Source organism: Camelus ferus, chromosome 32 (genome assembly GCF_009834535.1).
Source record: "Camelus ferus isolate YT-003-E chromosome 32, BCGSAC_Cfer_1.0, whole genome shotgun sequence".
Lineage (NCBI taxonomy): Eukaryota > Metazoa > Chordata > Mammalia > Artiodactyla > Camelidae > Camelus > Camelus ferus.
Window position 1 is genome coordinate 13,519,955 of NC_045727.1, and position 20,973 is coordinate 13,540,927.

Genomic DNA, 20,973 nt, shown 5'->3' on the forward strand with positions numbered 1-20,973 from the left:
AGCGCACGCGAGTAGCAGGTGGTTTCTGCTCATGCGCCCCGCTTATTGGCGGGTAGGCGCTGGGCTCCTGAGGCGAAAGTTTGGCCGAGTGGAGGACAAGCACGAGCAAGGCGGAAAGCATTGACTTCCACTCCCTGCGCGCTGATCGTTGCTTTATTCACTGGTTAATTTTCCTAACAGACCATTGTAAACCGAAGTTAGGATGTCCTCCTGAGGAGTCTGGGAGAGCCCGTGCGGCCTCGTGCCCTCCTGTCAACGCCAGCCTTGCCCCTGCCCCCGCTCCTTCAGCTTCGCCAGCTCATCTCCCCAGGCTGCGCCAGGGCCTGGTGTTCGTTTGCAGGATGTGAAATTGGGTTAAGAGCTGATTGCGCACAGGGTCCGTGCCCTCCAGCCCCTGGTCGCTGAGCGCCTCCCCATGGCCATCCCTGCTTGTCACCGTGGACGGAAGGGCTGGGGGCCTGCGACGCTCTTTGTGGCTGCTCCCAGCCCCTGGTTCTGCCCGTTGCTTGCCTGGTCTTTGGCTTCCTGCCGGGCAGCCTCCCCAGCAGACACCAGGAACCCACTGCACCCATCATACGCCTCCCAGAGACGGGACTGCTAAGGCCTTGCTCAGGTCAGTCAGGAAGCGGGCTGTTGGCACCGTGGGAGACTCAGCCTGGGAAACGCCCTCACTGAGATCTACTGTCTTGATCCCCCTTGTCATTTTTGTGTAGGGTGCTGAAGTGGAGAGTTACTTGGTGAGAGGCAGGCAGTACTGAAAACAGGAGTGGAAGCCTCAGAACTCAGACCCACCCCCAGCCTCCTTGGCCCTTCACAGACCTGGGATCCCAGGAGGTAACTTCCTCGTGCTTTGTTTGCATTGGAGGACAGTGGCTGGGTACCAAAGTTCACTGCCCCAGGAAGCTCTGAGTCACGGACAATCACTAGTAATTAAAGAGGCAGCCAGAGAGACCCAGGAGTTGCTGAATTCCTCAAGGTGAGGGAGAGGTCTGCCTGTCTGCCTCTGAAAGGGAAGATCTATGCCAACTTGGGCCACCTCCCGAGACCTGGGTAAAGCCAAAAAACCCCAGCCCTGGTAGTAGAAAGTCCAGAAGAGCCTCTGACCCCCACCATCATTAGCAACTGGCCATCTTTCTACTCCTCATTATGATCCAGACTTACACGTTTACTAGGGAGCAAGTTCCTCCCCTGCAGCTGGTTTTCCTGAGGTGTTAGGTCTCAGTCTCTCCCCTTTTCCTAATTTCTTTCCTGCTGCCACCCCATGGTACCCCCTTTCCTGTCTCAACTGTCACTGGATAGGTGAAGTTGGCACAGCTTACAAGATAGACTCTGCCATGATGCCCAGCCCCTCAGGAATCCTTAGTAATTTGAGAGGTAAGGAGACCCACTCCAGCTACTCTCCCTCTTCCTAATTCTGAAATGAAGGCTCCCCAGATCCAGCCCCGAGGTCTTTCTTCTAGCCCAGTTTCTCTGGGCGTCAGAGTGCTGGGAAGATGACTGCTACAAGGGGTAGAAACTGACAGGGAGACACCGAGGGAGCCAGGCCTGCTGTGGGAGAAGGCATTACTTTGGGGTGACTGCCCCCAGCTGTTTCATCTTCTCTTCTGAGGCTTTGTCTGGAAGCAGGACCTCCACAGTGAAACTGACCTTCTTTGCATGAATGAAGCTGTAGGTGTTGTCAAACCGCAGGACATCTGAGAGGAGGCAAAAAAACCCAGATATTCAGGCAGTTCTGACAAAGAACTTAGAGACAGCGATTTCTGTTGACTGTGCAAGGCAGTGTAGTAGGTAATGAGGATGAAGGTGGCATAAGCAAAGGTCCTTCACCTTCTGACACCTCGTCTAGCTGGGTTATAAGATGTTCATGGAGAGAAAAAAATATAAGAACATGCCAAGTGCCAGATGAGAGACGGAGAAAGTCATAGCTGTAACAGCTCAGAAGGAGGAGGCCCTATAGACAGAAATCATGTGAAGAGCTTTTTAAAGGAGTCAGAGCTTGAACCCAGTCTTGAAGGCGGCTGAGTGTTGAATGAGTAACAGCAATAATTGTCGTAATAATAATAGTAATGGTAATAATGGCTATTTATGTGTTTCAGCACTGGGCTGGCAATCTATATATGTCACTCACAAGAACTCTTGAGTTCAGCATTGGTCCTATTTTATATAAAAAGGAAGTCACTGTGTCACACAGTGAGGAAGGATGGAACTGGGATTTCCCTCTGGTCTGCACTGCTGCCTGACTTGGGCCCTGGAAAGCCCAGCTCTGTTCAGTTTCTGACAAAAGGTAAAATAGGCAAACATTCTGAATCAGGAATTTATCCCACAGAAGGAGAAATGGACAAAGATGCTCAATGCAATAATAACAGATGCAGGAAAACTCCAATGTTCAAAGGAGAGTTGCTTTAAAAGTTTTCATTGCAATCCATATGATGAAATAGTATTCTGTATCAAAAGAAAGAGGTTAGCTTTATAAGAAGTGCCAGGGCAACTGACAACAATACAGCCTTAGGCCAAAAAAGCAAGTTGCAGAACAATTTGTAAATAGTTTCTAATTTTTTTAATATATGTAAAAAAAAAATTGGCCTTTTCTACCTACACTGACAAGTTTTACAATTTCAGAATTCCTTCAAATATACACTGAATGACAGATATAATTCCTATGAATGTAAATGTGTGTGTACATGTCCTGTATTTTATGGAAACATGTAATGCTTCTAAAGGGACGGCAAATATTTGGTAGGGTAACAGACAAGACCTGTTAGTGGTTTCCTCTGGGGAGAGAAAATGGGCATGCAGTTGGTAGAGAAGGCTTCCAAGCCTTGGCCAAGGAACAGACTGCTTTCAAACTAACCCTTGTGTTTTTGAGAAGTTGTTCCATGTCAGTCAGACCCCCCTTCAAGAGAACAGAGTGTGAAAATGAAAACAGTAGGCCTGCCCCTTCCCTATCCTGGTCTTTTCTCACTTTTCCCAGCCCAAGACCAAAAGCCAAAAACACTGTGTATTTAATCCTAAGACGTAATCCTTCTCCTTTTCTGCCCCTGGATAAAATGCATAGTTTAGACTGAGAGTAGACACACCACCCACCCTGTCTTCATGGTGTAAAGTGAGGAATAGTCATTGATTTTCTCTCTGTGCCAAGGTCTTTCAGGGCCAATGGTGCCTCTGGAAAGAGGGAAGCTTCCTGTCTGCCCTGGATGACGGAGCGTTAGCAACCAGTCAGTCCTGCTAGAGGAGAAGTCTGAGCTCCTTGGGCCAAGCAGCAGGACTGCGATGGCTCTGCCTAGCGGGACAGTCTGTCCTCAGAAACAAGGAAGGGGCTGTTCTGAGGCCCATGCCCGAGGGAAGTGGCGTTCGTAAACTGTGGGGGTTCGTTCTGACACTAATCATGTACTCAGAGACTCGGGGAGCCCCCAGAGATCCTCCAGGGCTCCTTCACTTTTGTTGGGGAACTGATCCTCTTGAGAATCTGATGAAAGCATACAATTTCAGATCCCATGGAGCCCACCTTAGACCTTCTGGGGCAGTGGTTCCCGGGGGCAAAGCTACCATTCTGAAGAGACAGGTGCTGGTGTAACTCTGCCTTCTCATTTATGTCTTGAGAAAATACATATATATATTCTAAATTAGCTTCCTTTTATTTCTCATTTATATTCCAAGTAGGAGAGTATACTGACTTCTTAGTTATGTATGTAGGTGGGTTTTAATACCTGTGAATTTCATTTCAGAATAGTAGAGACATGAGACACTATTTACTATAAAAGGGAGGTGTTTGGTCTTTAAGATTTAGTTATCACTGCTCTGGAGAGTCACAAACCCCAGATTAACATCTCCTGCTCTAGCTCACTCCCCTCGTTTTAAGGAAAAAGAGAGCAAAATCTAATTATGTGGAGATACTTGTTCACTCGTAGAGTTACTGGCAAAGCTAGACTCAGAAACCAGGTCTCCCAGGGCCCAGCTGGGCTGTTCAACCTTCACACAGCGCTTCAGCTCCGCTAGACCACACTGTGTGCTCTTGGCAGACAAATTCTTGGCAGACAAAGTCCAGATCTCTTTTTCTGAATCTTTTTCTTTCCTAGCAGGGTATTCTACACTTAGGATCTCAGGAAATATTAGTTGGGAGAAGAAAAAGTGAAATCACTTCAAACTTTGGTTCTCCTCCTCAGTAACTGGGTGTGGTTGGGCCAGGACCAGAGCGGCCCTGGAGGGTTAAGGCAATCTTGCCACTGGAGACTGGTGCAGAGTTTTAATGTCTCCACTGGGTGATTATGTTCCACTTTACAGGGGGGCGCCTCATTCAAGGGCATCACCGCCCCCACCCCCCACAAGTGAGCTTGTAACCTAACTCTGGGTGCTTACTGGGCTCAGGTCTAACCTGAGTCATGGCCCAGAGGACTGCCGATCCCACCTCTGTCTTTACACCTGGGGAGGGGACATGGATGCTGGGGTCTGCCTATGCTCTTCCCAAGAATGGACAATAAGCAGCTCCCAGGCGAGGCCCCACAGGCAGTTACACATTCCATTTGGGAATGTATCCAAGAGGAACTAAAATTTGGTATTTGCAAACATAAGTCTGATTATGCTAAAAGGTTCACGGTCCTACATGGTACTACAGAGAGGTAGCAGGCAGTGCTGGAAAATGGGTTGGACTTGGCTACTGATCTTGGGTAAATTACTTCCCTGGTCTGGGACCCCGCTCTGTCCTCTGTCCCATCAGGGGTGGACGTGATCAACTCTAATGTAGGCTATGGCCAGGAGCTCCTGCACCAGGACCCTAGGATTCTCTCGTGTCTTGTCTCTCGGTGTCCGTGGATGCTCCATTGGGGGAGCAATAACATCCCTTCTCTATAACTCAGCTTCCCCGCCCATTAACACAGAGAAAGTGGAGCTTCTGTGGATGACAGTGTCTGGGCTGGTGCTAAGCTTTGCTCTCGATGAAGCCACAGTACACGCCTTCTCCCTCAGGACCTGGCAGCTCGCTAACGAGAATACTTCTCCTCCCTGGGGAGCCAGACCACAGAGCATCTGTGAGGAGGGGGCGGTAGAGACTGAAGGTTGCCTGTGATGTGGGGGAGATCGCAGGATCTGAGGCTGGGGTGATGGTGTGGACAAGTACAGAGGCTGAGACATTTGTGGGGCTGGTTCAGACCTCCTGGTGGTGCTGCCGTAGAAATGCGGCATGGGGCTTCTCGCATCTCTAGCCCTTCTCCTCCAGGTCTTGCCCTAACAATGACCATGCTGGCCACAGCGTGCTGAGTGCTGTCTGGCAGGCATTACGCTAAGTGCTGCACAGACCTTATCACGTTTCACCATCAGGTGTCCCTGTGAGGTAGAGAATTTGATCCCCATTGTAGCAATCAGGAAACTGAAGCTCAGGGAGGCTAAGTCACTTGCCTAAGGACTAGTCAGTGGTCAAGTCCATCTCAGATCAGTGATCTTCCATGCCCGGCCCCTTGGCTTGGACAGAAAGGAAACCAGAGATTTGATGAGGGTTTCATGTGTGCGTATATGGTTTTTCTGCTTATAATGTAGTACATAATCTTTGTAAAATTAACTGTATTTGCAGAGCCAGTAGAAAAAAACAAAAGCCCTCTATAAGCCTAATACCCTAGAGAGAACCACCATTAGTGTCAGCATAGAGTCCCCAGAATTCTTTTCCCTTTCTTATAACCAAAGTATACTATATAAGCTATGTCTCATGCTTTATTTTTTTTATAACATGTCAGTTTATTCTCTTTAATGGGTATATTGTATATTGTATTCCATTGTATGGATGGGCCATGATTTATTTAACAAGACCTTCTTAAGGCCATTTAGCTTATTGCCAGCTTCCCAAGCTGCTGGGAACATCCTTGTACCTGTATCTTTGAGTCTTTTTATAAATATTTCTGTAGGATAAATTTCCAGAGATAGAATTGCTGAGTCAAAGGGACTTTTAATCGATACTGCAAAGCAGAGCAAGGTTAAACAGCTTTCCGAATGCCGACTTGCCATTCGTTATTCCTCACGGGTAAACTTCCTGTTCCTGTTCTGTGCCCCTTTTTTGGATCAACCTGGAGATGAGTGAAGCTCAGCAGAGTCAAGGCTGGGCTTGTTAGCACTCTGCCCGCCTGTGATCCCGGTGCCTGCCCAGCCAGTTCTGCCTCTCTGCCATCTGGGGAAGGGGCATCCTCAAGAAATGTCTGATGACAGTCACAGAGCCAGCCGGAGCTGGACCAGAGAGCAGACATTCTGAACCCCTGTGACCACCCAGCCCTGTGACTCACCTATGCCGGGGGAGTATCGCTCAGCATCCTGCCCTGCTCTTGACCAGCTCGGCCACCTTGAGCTGGTCATCTCACCTGTTCGGGCTGAGGTGTCCTCATCTATGTAAGGAGAGGGTGGGGCTGATGGAGCTCCAGCCACTTCTAGTTCTAAGAGTCTGAGAGCCTAAATCCATGGACAAAGAGGGACCTCTCAGGCAGACCGCTAGGGCAGGGGCTTCAAGCCAAGACAGAGGTACTTACAGATGCCAGGATCGCTGCAGGTGAGGGTCCCATCCTCAGGGACCAGGTGGGCATTGTACCTCTGGTTGGCCAGCACCTCCGTCATCTCCCCTGCCCGCTGCCGCTCCCCCATCTTGGTCTTCAGGAAAATCCCGAAACCGATGTCCGAACCATCCGACATGAACTGCCACCTGCAGGGCACACCCACCCATTTAGACCTGATTCTGTCTGCGTGTGCCCTCTCTGGGGTCCTGCCAAGAGGGCTTCCCCTACCCCAGCCCATCCACCAGCACCTATGGCTAGAAGGATCAGGTCCTCTGGAAGGGTCCAGAACCCTACCTGAGGACGCAGCCGGGGAAGAGGATCTCATACTCCACTTGGTGGGAGGAGCCCCGGGAAATCTGCACACTGTGCTCATACTGCTGCTTCACCTGGTCTCGCACGTAATACTTCTTGGGGATGTCGCCCCCGTAGTTGATCTGGAAGCAGAGCATGGAGTGAGCCGGATGTGCACTTGAGCCAGGCGTCCCTGGTCACCTCCAGCCCCTGGCAGCCCATACCTTGGATTTACACTTGGGGTTTCCATCAGGGTCAGTCATGGTGCCCCCATACTCCACGGGGAGCTGGTCAGGGCTGACATATTTCAGTAAAACCTCCTTCCAGTTCGCTGGCAGGAGAGGGAAGGAGGGAGAAGAAAGAATCACCACAGGCAGAATTTCATCACCGCCCTGGAGGGCTGCACAAAACAGGCAGGAAAAAACCCCATCCACCCCTGCACACACAACACAGCCATTGGGAGCACATGGTGTACACAAACTCTGCAAGGGGGCTGGAGAGGAGCCGCCACCCAGGGCTGCCCTGCTCTGGACCAGGAAGCCGGAGACCTGGGGGCCTGTCCCCACGGCCTCTGGCCAGCTGATCAAGCTGAGGCAAATCACTTCATTCTGAGACTAGTGCCTCCTGCCCTGCAAGGTTACGGTGGGAGTGAAGTCAACTAAGTATGTAAAGAGGGTGTTGTAAACTGTAAAGTGCCCTACCTGTATGAGAGTGTATTCTCACTCCCAGGAAGGTGATACAAACACCTGAAGTGCAAGCAGAGGGGACAAAGAGAGGGAAGGACATTCCACGCAGAGGGAACAGCACATGCATGCGGCAAGCAAGAGGACCTGAACCAACATGATCTGCCTGAGTTAGACTGAATGTGACGGCACGACCATGTGTCTCGTCCCCCACTGTCACCCACTGTGCCCAGTCATGATTTAATGAACTCATCACTGTAGAGTGGCCCCTTAAACAGGGTCCCTTGGCTTTACCCCAGCCACAATTTCACTTCTGCTTTTGTTTGGCCACCAGTGATTTGGCTCGTTTTTAAATAACCAAGCCCTTTCCTGGCTAGGAGGGTTTGACTCAAGGGCAACCAATGCTGACATCCACTTCTCTGCCATTCCAGATTCCTAAACAAGTATCAGCCACGGACAGTATTTCGATACTGGAAACCTCTCCATGCTGACTACAGAGACCAGATATGGGCAGCAGCTCCAAGTCCCGGAGTACCATGCGCCTCCTCTGTGGCAGGTGCTGCCTGGAAACCCACAGGGACGGTCCAGGGTCTCCCAGCCCTCAGATTTCTGGGGACCTGCGACCAGGCAACTGCAGGGACATCGTGCCTCTTGTCTCAGGGGGCTTGCATCTGTGCTAAGCTCCAGTGACCAGCCCAGGGTGAATTTCTTCCTTCCTCTGTTGAAGATCCTGTACCTTCCCAGCCTGAGGCGGGTTTGGTTGAAAGGGTTTCAGGTGTGGGTGGGGGAACAGACTGAACCTCCTCCGCAGCTTGGCTGCCAGGAAACCGAACACGCTCATGCTCGTGGTGGGTGGCAGCCGCAGAAAAGCCAAAACTCATCAGAGCCTTTTGCTTAGATTTTGTGTGTCATCCCCCAGCTCAGCTGGAGGGTTGGAACAAGGCCAGGAGGACCCCTCCCATCTTACAGAGAGAGGACTGAGGCAACAAGGGGCAGAACTTGCTCCAGAGCCACGAGAGGTGCCCAGAACCCCGGGCTCTCCAGACTGCCTTGCGCCACCCGCAGGGCTCAGCACATATCTGGAAAACCGCTACTTTCAGTGCAGTGCCTAAAGGTGAACACTGAGAAACCAGAATTTCCTGCCTCCGAGTTCAACTCCACGGGTGGCGCTAAGCCGTCCCGGAGCTGGTCGCAATCTGCCTTTCTAGGCTTTTCTCCCACCGCTCCATGTCGTGCTCCAGCAAACCTCGAATGCTGTCTGTCCCTGGCTGGCTTGAGTCCCGTGTGTCGTCTTCATTGGCTCTCCCTTGTCCCCTGATGTTCTCCTGGCTTCCCTGACTAGCCAATCCCTGTCCACCTGCTTCCCCGCCAACCTCGCCAGTCACTTCCCCTTCTCCCTGGGGGGTTCCTTTTTCTCTGACTGCCCTCGAGCCTGGATAGCCCCCAGGTCCAGCCTCTGTCCTGTGGGTCTTATCTTCTCCCAAGGGTTTAGTTGCTGCCTCTCTCTGGTAACTCCCAAATCTCCAGACTGGAGTTCGCTCCTAAGCTTCAGGCCCAGATCTCCCCAGCTCACAGTATCTGCACATCCCACGGACTCCTCAAACCCAACTTCAGGCTTATCCTTCGTTCCCCAGTCGAACTAACTGCATCAGTGTGACGGCAATAGTCACCCATGCCAGATACAGGGAGCCATTCAAGATTTCTCTTCCTCCCTTCCCACATCCAGTCAACTTAGCTCTGCTCCTCCACTTCCTACAGAAGTCTGAAATCCATCTCTCCCATCCCTACCGCCCCCGCCCTGGCTCAGGCTGGCAACACCTGGTGTGTGGACTGTGGCCAAGGTGTGCAAACTGGTACCTGTCCTTCACAGTCTCACCAGTACTCCCCGGCTCAGAGCTCTTCTCTGGTTCCCAGGGGCCTGCAGAGTCACATCCCAGCGTCCCAGCACGGTGCCCTGGACTCTCTGCAACCTGGCTCCTGGCGCCCGGCTCCTTCTCCATGCCATCTCTTTCCTCGCCCTGCCATGCATGCCAGCTGCCCATGCCGCAGGGTGTAAGGTCTTTGCTCGAGGCTCTTCCTTCTGCCCAGTAGCTTCTTGCCTGGCTTCTCTTGCTGCCCTGCTCATTCCAGATCTCTCAGCACCGGGAGGCCTCGCCCCCTCCCCAGGTCAGGCCGGGTGAGTTCCCTGGCTCAATGTTCCCACGCGCTTTCCGAGTCCTCTCTTTGACACTGGACATCTCACGCTGATACACATCTGTTTGTGTCTCCCTCCCCGAGAGGCCACGAGCTCTGCAAGGGGCCCCGTCTTAACCATTGCTGCCTCGGCACCTGGTCCAGGGCCTGGCAGACAGCAGGTGCCCATCAAGTGAAGCCACGCGTCCTTGCCCCCATCTGAAAGTGACCCCTGCTCCTGTGACCTCCACGGCACCTGCTCTGTGCTGCGTCCGTGCCTTTTCTAGTTTGAGTCCTAGCTTTTTCTCTAAAGGTCTCTCTCCCATTTCACTGCAAGCTTCTGGAGGGCAAGGACTGGTGTTTCATTCATCTTTGAATTTCTTCCAGAGGGTCTGAGAGAAAGAGTTCTTAGGAAAACAGGCAGGAAGTCTCCTGCTCAGCCCCAGCCTGCTCCTGGGTCCCACCGCTACCAAACCAGCAAAGGGAGCCTCCACCCAGGCCGCTGTGGCCGCATCTCTATGGCCATCCCCAGCTGGGCCCCAGGAGTCTGGGCTACTCACCCCCCAGGACCATGATCTTCTTACGAGTGTCCTCACTCAGGAAGGGTTTGATGAGGTTATAGGCCACAGGAAACAGCTTGGGGGCTGGAACAGAGACCAGGCAACGTGAGGCCGGGCCCAATGCCCTCTGTCCCCAACAGCGTCCTCCACAGCCCCCCGTGTCAGGCCACACGCTCCCTTTCCCATCTACACAGTGGGGATGGTCCTCCTACCTCACCAAGTTGGGTGTCTTGAAGGAGGTAACAAATAATGAAACTTTGTGAATATAAATCGGTCTGCGTACGTCATGGGTTGGTCTTCAGAACGTGTCCTCACACCCGCCGCTCTGCCTGTGGCTCACTCTATTTCACTCTCCTGACTGTCCCAGTAGTACTTTTGGCCCCTCTTTCCCATTTGGCTTCATCACAGGTTGTTCCCAACTTACCTTTAACAATAAAAAGACGCTTCAGTGTTTCGGGATAATTTTCCTCAAACATGCAGAGGAACTGTGGAAACAAAATCACTAAGTCCAGCGGGCTCAGATCTCTCGGCTTCCTCTGACTTCCCCCACCGCCTGGGCCTCCTGGCAGAGGGGCCCACCCCATCTCTTCCCTCCCATCCCACGCCCATGCTGGCCCTCACCTCTCCATAGGCCTCCACAGCCGGCTTCCAGAGATGCTTGAGGCCAAGCCCCTCACAGTCGTAAATCAGGGTGATGGTCTCTATCTTCTTCCCTGTCTGCAGGGGACAGAGGAACAGAAAGTCACACCAGGCTGCTCCCCCCGACCACTGCAGAAGCCCACCACGGTTCAGGGAAAATGCTGATTATACCTCGCACCCCTGTTGCAACTAGATCTGTGCAGGCCCGGCTCTAGGATTTTCCAAATCAAGATAATTACCCCAGGCCGGAATTGTGGCCTAGACAAATCACGCGTCCTGTCTAGATCTCCGTGTTCTCATCCAGTAAACAACTGGGTGGACCGAGATTACATCTGAGGTTCCTTCTGTTCTGCAGTTTGACTTGGCAGCCTCCCTCTTCCTCTGCACCCCTGCAGGGCTCGGGCCGTGGGGCCTCGTGGGGCCCTCACCTCGTAGGCACAGATGCTCTCTGTCCAACCTGAGCCCTTAGGGTGCACCCCTGTCTAATGCTTCTCTGCATCCCGAGCCCTGTGGGGCCTCCGCGCACAGTCAACGTGGACGACTGTTGAAACGTCCCCAAGCGTATCACATCGTTTCACTGGATCTTTACAACTGCTGAAGAGGAGGGAAGGAGACAGGACCGTGGTGGCTCCGGCTTGCTCTTCAGTCTGTTTTCAGTAAGAGAATCAGTGTCCTCATCTTTGTTTGAATACAGGGTTAGAGGGGCACAGACTGCGAGCTCATCGACACCAGTCCAGCACCCAAGTACTTGTCCAAGGAGAGGGTGGTCAGGGGCAGAGATTCCACTGGTGCCCAGATACATAAGGAAATAACAATAATGTAGTATGTTTCTTATGAAGCTAAATTTTATTCAATTTAAAGGACTGCCCTTTATTCTGAGTTTATGCCATCCCTGTAGTTTGGGGGGTTAATTATGGCAATAATAGCTGGTAAGTTTTTTCTAAGTCCTCACTTGAGAAAATTAAAATTTGGCCACATACGTCAGTCCCTAAAACTGAAATTTCATTGGCCTGGGGCTTAGATCCCTGTGTGACATCCCCGCTCCTGCTTGAATGCCTCCACTGTGCTTCACTTCTTTTCGACTGTGCAGGTCCACCCACCTTTTCCGTCTGGCGGGCACACTCCCGCAGAAGCAGCTCGCAGTCCCGCATCTTGGTCCTGAGTAAGTCCTGTTTGGAGGCTGAGAGGAGCAGACCCTTGGCATCCAGAGGTCCAATGATGTCATACCAGATCGGGCAGCCGTCCAGGTCGTAGCCACACATACCCCCGGACAGATACTGTTGGACCACCTGGGCCAAGACAGACAGGAGGCACCTGGTCAGCAGGCCCAGGATGGCCACGCCTTTCCCACGTCCAGGGCCTTCCTCGGGGTCCATCCTCCCCTGGGTGCCTGTGGATACCCACTCTGGGAACTGTGAGGGCTCACTCAACATTATCAGACCTTTCCTCTGAGGGTCCCAGTCCCACAGTCCCAGGACCCAGACTGTGGGTCTAACAGACCTAACGTAGGGATGGGTGGGATAGTCGGTCCTCACCTCTGGAGGCTGCCAGCTCTCGATGTTGTCAATGTCCTTTTGCTTTCGGAACTCCACATGCTACAGACACACAATCAGGGCTTTAGACAAGCAGGGCCAGGGTGGTGGGGGTGATCCTTAATAGGCATCGAGCAGTGAGCAACAGCACGAACGGACCGCCAGACCACAGGTAAGTCACGAGAAGGCAGCTGGCGGGAGCAGAAAAGAAGGAGCTGCCTGTTCTCCAGGCCTCAGCAGAGCAGATTATAGTTCTTGGCTGGCCCAGAACTATGAAAGCTCTGTGTTTCCAGGGAAGGGAATGCCCTTTGTCCCAGAGGATAAGGCAGTAGGGGTCAGGTAATACTCAGATTTTTTGTCACATAAGCCACAGGCTGTGATCAGGGTGGGAGGGGTGGATAAGTCCAAGCGCGGGATGATTCTCGGGGGCAGGGATGAGGCAGCAGTGGGTTCGGATCTCACCTTCCGAAGCATGGCCTCGGACTTCTGCAGGTCAAAGCTTCTTGCTGTAACAGGGAAAGATGGTCAGGGTTAGGCCAGCAGCCTGAGTGCCAGGGACGGGGAGACGTCCCTGTTCCCGTGCTGGGGCCCCAGCTGACTCTCAGATCACCCCGCATGCAGAAGCTAATGTGAGGGCATTCACTGAGGGCTTCTGGAAAACCACAACCCCGGGGCTTGCAGGGAGAGCAGGTTCAGGGCAGGTCAAGGCAGCACCGCAAGTTCAGGGTCAAAAAAGTTTGACCCAAGTGGATGCAGTCGGGTGAGGGGTCTTATCACCTCTCAGGGAAAGCAAACCCTGGATCCCCTCATCACAGAGCCTTCTCTTTACACAGTTAACCGCCTGCACAGTCTAACTTCCAGTCCTGCGAACTTGACCTGCAGTTCAAAGATGAACACAGTTGCCCCATAATCTGGGGCAGAGCTGGCAGAACATCCCAGCAGGATGGAGGGAGGGGTGATGAGACTTGAGTCAAACTTGCCAGGTCCTCCTCCAGGACTCACACGTAACCCCCGGGAACACAGAGGGCCTTCCGCCTCCTCCGGTTCCTGGAAGGTTCCAGAACTAGAATTCACCTGGGCTAGCTCAATTTTATGCACAAACCACAACACACTGTCCGGCTCAGGCCCAAACACAAAGATTTCCCTGTCCCTCAACGCCACCTGCTCCCAGACAATCTGAGTTGCCATTTGCACTCAGCCCTCGTACTGAGCCGAGACCCTCTCAGGAGACACGCAGAGAGGAGGCGGGCTTCCTCAGCCACGTGACCACCTTGCCACTCTAAGTCCCCGCTATTACACAGCCCACCACAGACATCATCAGCCATCCTTCACAGCTCGGTTTCAAGTCCACGCAGACAACTTCCCTTTGGATGTTTTCCAGTTTGCCATCACCTCTCGAGTGTGTGGTCCAGAGCACAGGTGTTGTCTACCCTTCAGTTAAATGCAGGAACTTTTTTGGCAATGGGCCAGACCCTTAACTCGGGTGACACAGTCAACTGAAACCCCCAAATCCTTTCCACCTGTGCTGCTGCGTGGGCTCTCTCCCAGATGCCATGAGGTGGTTTTCTGGATCTACCCCTGTCAGATTCCACCTTGTTACAGTCAGCTGCATTTCATCCCTTAAAGACTTTCTGAGAACCAGAAAGTTTTTTTTTTTTTGCCATCAGACCTATAAACTGTTCATCCTCTGTGGATCAGACACCCAGATCTGCTGACAGCTCTGGAACCTGGGCCAGACAGGCTGCCCTCTGGACTGTCACCGGTCCCTTAATCACTGCTCTCCGGGAGTGGCCAAGCACATTCCCTGACTCTGCTATCATGAAAAGCAGCCCACTCTCCTGTGTCCAAAGGGTGAATCGAGATTTGACCAATGCCACGCCCATTGTGGGTGCTAGACACACGTTTCCAGAAATGAGCAGCCTTCCGTCCTGGGGAGTACCTTCTGACAGCCACACTTCATGTGCCATGGTGGCAGCAGGGGACAGCTTTCAGAGGAATATAATCTGGTTATGCATCTCAGCCTTCCCATTTTCTCCCTGTTTGACCTTGGACAAGATACTGCACATCTCTGGTCGGATCATCTAATGAGCTAGAAACACTTGGAAGATGCAGGGCACCATGCTATGATGATGCAGGAGCCCAGCTGGACCTGAAAGCGGGAATCCTCCACAGGAGGGTCATCCCCAACTGTGAGGAGTCATCTTCCTAGGGAACAGGTGTGGTGGTGAACTGTGATCCCCCTTATCTCAGGGAAGCTCTCCAGTTAACCCTTATCTGCTGGAGTCCAACATCCAGGGTTCTCCAGGGCCCTCTCCGAGTTACCACTGCCCCTGGCAGCACCAGCCTGATGCCTCCCCAGGCCTGCTGAGTCAGACTTCTCCAGGGCTCCTGCCACCCTGGTCAGGGGCAGCTCGAAGCATGACTTAGGGCACTGCCAGAGAAGCCGGCCTGAGAGCAGCTGTCCTGGGTTCTTATTTGATCGCTTTCTTGTCCTGGAAAAGGAGACTCAGTCCTGCTCTGCCCCGCTCACAGGGTTTCCAGCACCTCCTTGTTTTATTCTTCCATCTGACCCTCCCTGCTGAGGTGCCAAGACTCAAGCACGGTCAGGGGGAGGCAGCAGAGATTTGTGGGACTGCTCTCAGGCCTGGGGACCACAGAAGACTGAGCCCATGTTGGGGAAGGAGGAAGGGAGGAACCCAGAGCTCACTCACACCTACGTTAGAGGAAGACATTGGGCATGTGCCTTGTAAATGTTTTCTTTAGAAAGAAAAGGTTTCTTAAAAAAAAAAAAAAAAAAGGGAAAAAACCAAGCAAAGCAAGGCAACAAAAACCCTAATTGAAATTCACAGTAGAGCAGTGACCAGGCCTGAGCTCCTGCCCAGGGAAATGTGAGGCACAAATAGATACCTCCTCTGCTTGCAAGAGGCAGGGCTTGGCTTTGGGGGACAGTGGGGGCTTTCTGGAGAGGACTGCTGGCCAGGGAAGCAGGGGCCCTACGTTTCTGCCTGATTCTGCTTCGCATTAGCTGTGTGCCCTCAGGGTAAGTGCCCTCCCCTGTCTGAGCCTCAGTTTTCTCATCTGGCAAATGAGGATGACCACACTCTTCTACATGCCTGCAAAGAGAGGGGTTATCCCAGGACTGGGGAGTTGGTGGTGCCTGATAAACCAACTGCCAGGGCCCCGGGCTGGCCTTCTCTTAGATAAGAGAGAGCTGCAATGTTATTCAGTTCAGCAGCTCTCTGAAACCACACTTGCCCCCCAACAGTAGCCGGGGAGTTTGCCTGATCATCTTGCGGCTGGCCCTTTAATGCAGCGCAGTCTTCCCACTCTCCCCACCCACCCACTTCTAGCCAAAATATCCTCCAGCTCTGGACAGACTCCACAGCCGCCCCCTCGCTGCCCCTCCACCCTCTCTGAGTGGGCAGAAGTGTGTGTGGGGGTCACAGCTTTTTGGGAGGAAAAGGGCAAGTGGCACCTCCAGAGGCACACAGGGCCCCACGTGGCTCTCCTAGCAGCATCTGCCCTGGGGCACCTGCTGGCAGCTGCTCAAGACCCTGACAGCACTACTCAGTTCCTGGACAGAAAGGGAAAATACATCACTTCACCTGTCCCAAGACTCCGAGGATATGTATGTGTGTGTCTGAGTCTGTAAACAGTCAGCCACGATTTGTACTTTAGCATTTGGGACTATGATTCTATATCATGATTTAACCTCTGCTAATCTAACACAGAGGAGGAATCTTCTCTATTATTTCTATGTCTGGCAATAAAGTTTCTAGAAAGAAAAAAAAAGTATGTCACAAGAACAGGAGAGGGTGGCACGTGACTTGAATCCCAGGAGAGAAGAGAGAAAAGAGGAAAGATTTCAGGAGTTGGGGCATGGGGTTGAGTTTGACCCTGATGCCAGTACAGACATGAATACTTCATCACCATGGGCACAGCTCTGTCATGTCCCATCTTAGCCATAGACAGGGCACCCTGTTTCATCCTGCTCTCCCAGAGAGGAGCCTAAGACAGATGTTCACTCCTGGCCCAGGTACCAGAGGCAGGCCAGGGCAGAGCTGGAATAGAACTTTGGGCTCTGAAGCCAGATGGTGGCTTGAGAGGAGTTTCGCTACCTAGGTCGGGCCGAACCCCCGGCTCCCCGTGTTCTCCATACACTCTGCGCCTTCTTCAAGCAGCCTAAACTGCTGGCAGCAGGCGGCCTGCCCTCTCAACAGGCCACAGAGGGGCCCTGCCTCTCCCAGGGCAGAAGACTCTTGCTTCTAGGCTTGGCTCTGCCTCCAACTTCCCACAAACCTGGAGCCTTTCTCGGCTTTTCCTCAAGCCATGCCCCACGTCCATTAGCAGAGTGGATTTATCGAATGGATGGAAAGGGCACTGGCTGGGAGTCAGCTGAGCAGGGCTCTAGTCCTTCTCTGCCGGCAGTGCAACACTGTGTGACTTGGGGCAAGTTACTTTACCTCTCTGAGCCTCAGTATTGTTGTCTATCCTACAGGAGGGTTGAGATTGTATAACAGCCAAGAACCCTTTTGGTTCTACAGGTTGAATACTCCAGGTTCTGAGACTGCCAGCGGAAGGGTTTCCAGAGGGCACCATTCTGTTACCCAGAACAAGTCCCTGTCCCAGAACAAGCCTCCCGCAGCCCCTCTTCCCTCACCTCGGAGCCAGCGCAGAAGAAAATAGTCATCTGGATTCGGCAGGGTGGGCAGCACATCCTGGACATTCTCCCGAAACTGTAGGGAGAGGCAGTGGGGTGAGTGGCAGGTCCCACCCTGACCACCCTCTGCCCGGGACTCTCGTAGGAGCCTTTGCCAGACCCCTGCTCAACACGGGTCAACTCTGCCAACACTGGCTGAGCCCCTGGGCTGCACAGGACCCTCTGTCTGTCGTGCTGCGGGGTGCTGGGTAGCAGGAGGAAGTGGGAAGGAAGTAAGACACTGCCCCTGCCTGGCTGTGTGCACTAACACACTCCGGAGTGATGGGTGGACAGATAGTCTGGTATGTGCTACAGTAAAAGCTTCAGGTTTTTAGTCAGCTTACCAAGCATTCCTCGTGTGCCCAGCCCTGAACTTGGCACTTCTTCACTCCTCACTCAGAGTCTCTAGGGGTATGACTGCCCCCATTTTACAGGTGAAGGAATCAGAGCTCAGAGAGGCTAAGTAACATGCCCAAAGTCAAACAGCTAGTAAGCAGCAGAGCTGGGATGCAAACCTGGGTCTGTCCCAGGCCACAGCATGCACTTCCCACGTGGTATTCTGCCCCTTTAGTAATGGAATGGTGGGCACTGTGCCCGGGGACCAGAGGGAAGGAAGAGTTTGATTCTGACTGGGGCCAGGAAGAGGGTGGTCTCATATGACTTCATATAAAAAATGGCATTTGACTGGGTTTGAAGGGCTTTAAAGGCAGCAGGGAAAGGGAGGAGGCAGTCCAAGTGGAGGGAACTGCTCCAGCCAGAAGCCCTGAAGGGGGAAGGTGCAAGGAGTGCCAAACAAGAGGTGGACAGTGACCCCAAGGATGGCCACTCCCACCTCCAACTGCTGGCTACCCAGTAGGTGAGCACACCCCGAGGTGTCCTCCTCAAGCCTCCTGCTCCCAGCCACTCACCTTTTCCTAGTCACTGACCCTGCGGGGCAGCCTCAGACAGGACCAATGGGAACCCGCCACCTCTGCCCCTTGCCTAGGTCAGCCAGGGACTCAAATCATCCAATCCCCCAAACAGCTCCCAGACCCCCAGGGAAACTGGCATGAAGCCACCCCTCACCAAGGACCCTAGCCAGCCCCCGGTTTCTAGTTTAATCACCACCTAATCCCTTCTCTGCCTGACTTCCCCTGCAGGTCAGCAGTAAAATCTGAAACCTCCCTATCCAGCCTCCCTGGGATGGGGAGGCCCAGCCTGGGGCAAAGCCTTCACAGGGCTGGTGCCTCGGTCCCACTGCATAGCAGGAGACATCTGCCCCCACCCCTTCCCAGCTGTGGAGCCTCCAAACCTTGAGACTGGACTCAGTTGGCTCCAGCTCAGAGAACAGCAACCTCTCCTCTCCCCAAGGGCAGCAGAGGAGATCCAGGTGGCAGGGAGAGGGTTGGGCTCTGGAACTATTGCCCCCTCCTCTGCCCAGGCGACAAGGCAAAGCCAGGCTTACCTCCTTGCCTTCTGGAGAGCAGCATCAGCCCAAGTCCCCATGCAGGGAGGGGCCTGGGTTGCAGGACAGGGGAAGACTGGTCTCAGCTCAAACTAACCCCAACCCAGCGAGTCACCCGCAGGATCTCAGGCTTCGCACTTGAAGGTACCCCTTCAACATCATCTGGCCCAGTCTCCTCAATTCATCTCCTCAAGGAGCAAACGGAGAAGGACCGGTTTTACCCAAGGTCGCAGGGAGACCTGGTGCCAGAGCAGGAGCCGTCCAAGTCTCCCAAGGAGCCCTCTGGGCCCTCCCCATCGCGCCCCTGCAAGAGGAAAACCTCCCGGAAATGGGAGGAAACCTGGGGCCCTGCCCCTGCCCCTGCCCCCAGGGACCGGCTGCGAGTCCGGGTGATGAACGTCGCCTTTGTGCCCTCAGCTGCCTCCGTGGGCTTCCAAGCAACCCCTTCTTCCCAGGTGGCAGCGCCAAGGGCTCGCTCGGGACTGGGGCCGGGGCGGTCAAACTTCCCCGGGGCCCCCTCGGCGGCGGAGGGAGGGAGGGAGGGAGGGGGCGGCGGCGGGCAGCCCGGTGCCGCCGGGTGCTGCTGCCTCCGCCGCCCCCCACCCAGCCCCTTCCCCGCTCGCTGCCGCGGGAGGACGAGGGCCACCGCCCGGGGCGGGGCCGGGCCGGCGTGAGGGCTCACCTTGGCCAGTGCCTCCTTCTGCTTAGGGCTCAGGTCGCCGACTCTGCCGCTCATCGTGGCTCAGGCTCGGGCGCGGCGGTTGCGGCAGCAGATGGAGCACGGACTCCTTCTCCGCCGCCGGAGTAAAGTCCCAGCCTTTTGCCGGGGCCGCGGTGGCGGCCAAGCCCCGCCTCTTAAAGGAGCCCAAGGGGCGGGAGTAGGGAGAGATGCGCTGGGCGCAGCAACCTCTGACGCGGGCCCCCTCCGCCCTCTTGAGGAGGACACCTGGGCGGGAGGCGAGCAGGAGTGCCACCCGGGCCGGCCGAGGCCAGTGTCCATCAGAAAAACAGGAAGTATGGGTTCCAGTCCCAAATTTACCCTTAGCTCACAGTGTGACCTTGGAGGAGACAGACACCTGAGCTCTCCAGATCTTGGTTTCCCTATCGAGATGCTATCTAATGAGTTCTAAGATTAGGTTCCTACGGTGCAGGACCTCTCCCCCCAACACGGGAGGGAGCGTGCCTGGCTGCCTCTGTAGAGGGCCAGGTTCCCTGAGTCTAGACATCGCCCTGCCTCCAGCACAGTCGTATTGGCCTTTTCTCTCTGGGCCCTTGCCCTCCTCCTGTCCTGCCAGTTTTTGGACCACTGCTTCCAACCCAGCTTGGGGACCTTTCGGTGTTAACAGCCTTTCCCCTCTACCTGTGGGTCAGGCAGGCGGGCTGAGGGGCTCACGAGGCATAGACCCCATCGCCCCCTAGCGGGGGGGGGGGGGGGCTGTCCTCTACTTTTGACCTTCTCAGCACTCCAGGAGAGGCTTCCAAGGTGCTCGCACCCGTGGCTGGCATGGAGGGGGTGCTTCCTCCCAGGGAATCAGAAGACCTGAGTTTGAATCCTACATCTTCCACTCCTTTTTATGAGACTTCACTCAGCAAGTGTCACCTCTCTGAATCCAATCTTCTTCATTCACTAAATGGAGGTGAGTGATCTGGATTTCAAGTCAGCGTGAGAGGATAAAGCAAGCTCATATACAGAATTCACTCAGTGCAGTGCCTCACACAGCATCCACATCTGTGACCACCCGCAAGTCCACCATGCACAGCCTCCTTTTGCTGCCTGCCTGGCCTGGCCTCTGGGTGGGGATGGAAGAAGCCACAGTGAAAACGATGGCCCCATGAAAGCTGGCCTATCAGCTTATCTGCTTCCCCTGCTCACACCCAGGGGCCGGAGCTGTGGGTTCCCGTGTGGCTGCAAATCTGACTCGTGGGACAAGTGCCATCTGACTGTCCTGCCATGCCCCAGTCACAGCCCCTTCCCCATACAATGAAGCCATTTCCTACTTTCCCAGCTCACCAGCCGTCCCCCTCTGCCGGGGTTCCCCCTCCCCCACTCTAATCCTACCTCCATGGCAGCAGCTGGTCACATGCCTTGGGCCATACTCTCCTTCTTCTGTGTTCCAGGCCCTAGGCGCTGTTCTGGGGACCCAGATGCCATCTTGACCTCCCAAAGGTAAGGCACAGGCACTATCAACTAGAATACAAGGGCAAGATACATGTCCCAAAGAGAGCCAGCAAGTGCCTGGGAGCTTAAAGGGGGAGAGTTTGCTTTGGGTGGGAAAAATCCTAGAAGACTGCATGGAAGGAGTGGCACTGGAGCTGGGCCCTAAAAATCTAGGGTGGGAAGGAGACAGAAAAGAGATTCACTTATTGCATGCAGGCACAATTGCACGAGCAAAGTTTTAGTGGTTGGTAGGAAGCATGGCTACAAC

At 53.9% G+C, this 20,973-nt stretch overlaps 1 protein-coding gene across 4 annotated transcripts; it reads right to left on the minus strand.

Annotated features, from left to right (window-relative positions):
• Positions 1 to 131: 131 nt before the first annotated feature.
• On the minus strand, positions 132 to 19,391 carry SEC14L2 (SEC14 like lipid binding 2). Of its 4 annotated transcripts, none has more exons than XM_032471458.1 (13): positions 19,230 to 19,391; positions 17,065 to 17,140; positions 12,867 to 12,910; positions 12,408 to 12,467; positions 11,973 to 12,161; positions 10,855 to 10,950; positions 10,658 to 10,718; positions 10,234 to 10,317; positions 7,043 to 7,149; positions 6,822 to 6,961; positions 6,504 to 6,673; positions 6,264 to 6,362; positions 5,913 to 6,151 (listed from the first exon to the last, which is right to left on the minus strand). In XM_032471458.1, exons 1-13 carry the CDS (start codon positions 19,281 to 19,283, stop codon positions 5,961 to 5,963), a joined length of 1,371 nt encoding a protein of 456 aa, XP_032327349.1. In that variant the 5' UTR covers positions 19,284 to 19,391; the 3' UTR covers positions 5,913 to 5,960. The 4 variants fall into 4 exon arrangements, with proteins under 4 accessions (XP_032327350.1, XP_032327349.1, XP_032327351.1 ...); XM_032471460.1 differs by lacking the exon at positions 19,230 to 19,391 and adding an exon at positions 18,548 to 18,839; XM_032471461.1 differs by having other exon boundaries at positions 6,031 to 6,050; positions 19,230 to 19,389.
• Positions 19,392 to 20,973: the final 1,582 nt, after the last annotated feature.

What these genes read in the sequence shown, in the direction of transcription:
- SEC14L2 (XM_032471458.1), bottom strand. Translation starts at nt 19,283, where the DNA reads ATGAGCGGCAGAGTCGGCGACCTGAGCCCTAAGCAGAAGGAGGCACTG. An exon ending in CTGTGGAGGCCTATGGAGAG is followed by an intron (nt 10,719 to 10,854) that starts GTGAGGGCCAGC and finishes TTGTTTCCACAG; the next exon opens with TTCCTCTGCATGTTTGAGGA. An exon ending in GAAGATCATGGTCCTGGGGG is followed by an intron (nt 7,150 to 10,233) that starts GTGAGTAGCCCA and finishes CTCTCCTGCCAG; the next exon opens with CGAACTGGAAGGAGGTTTTA.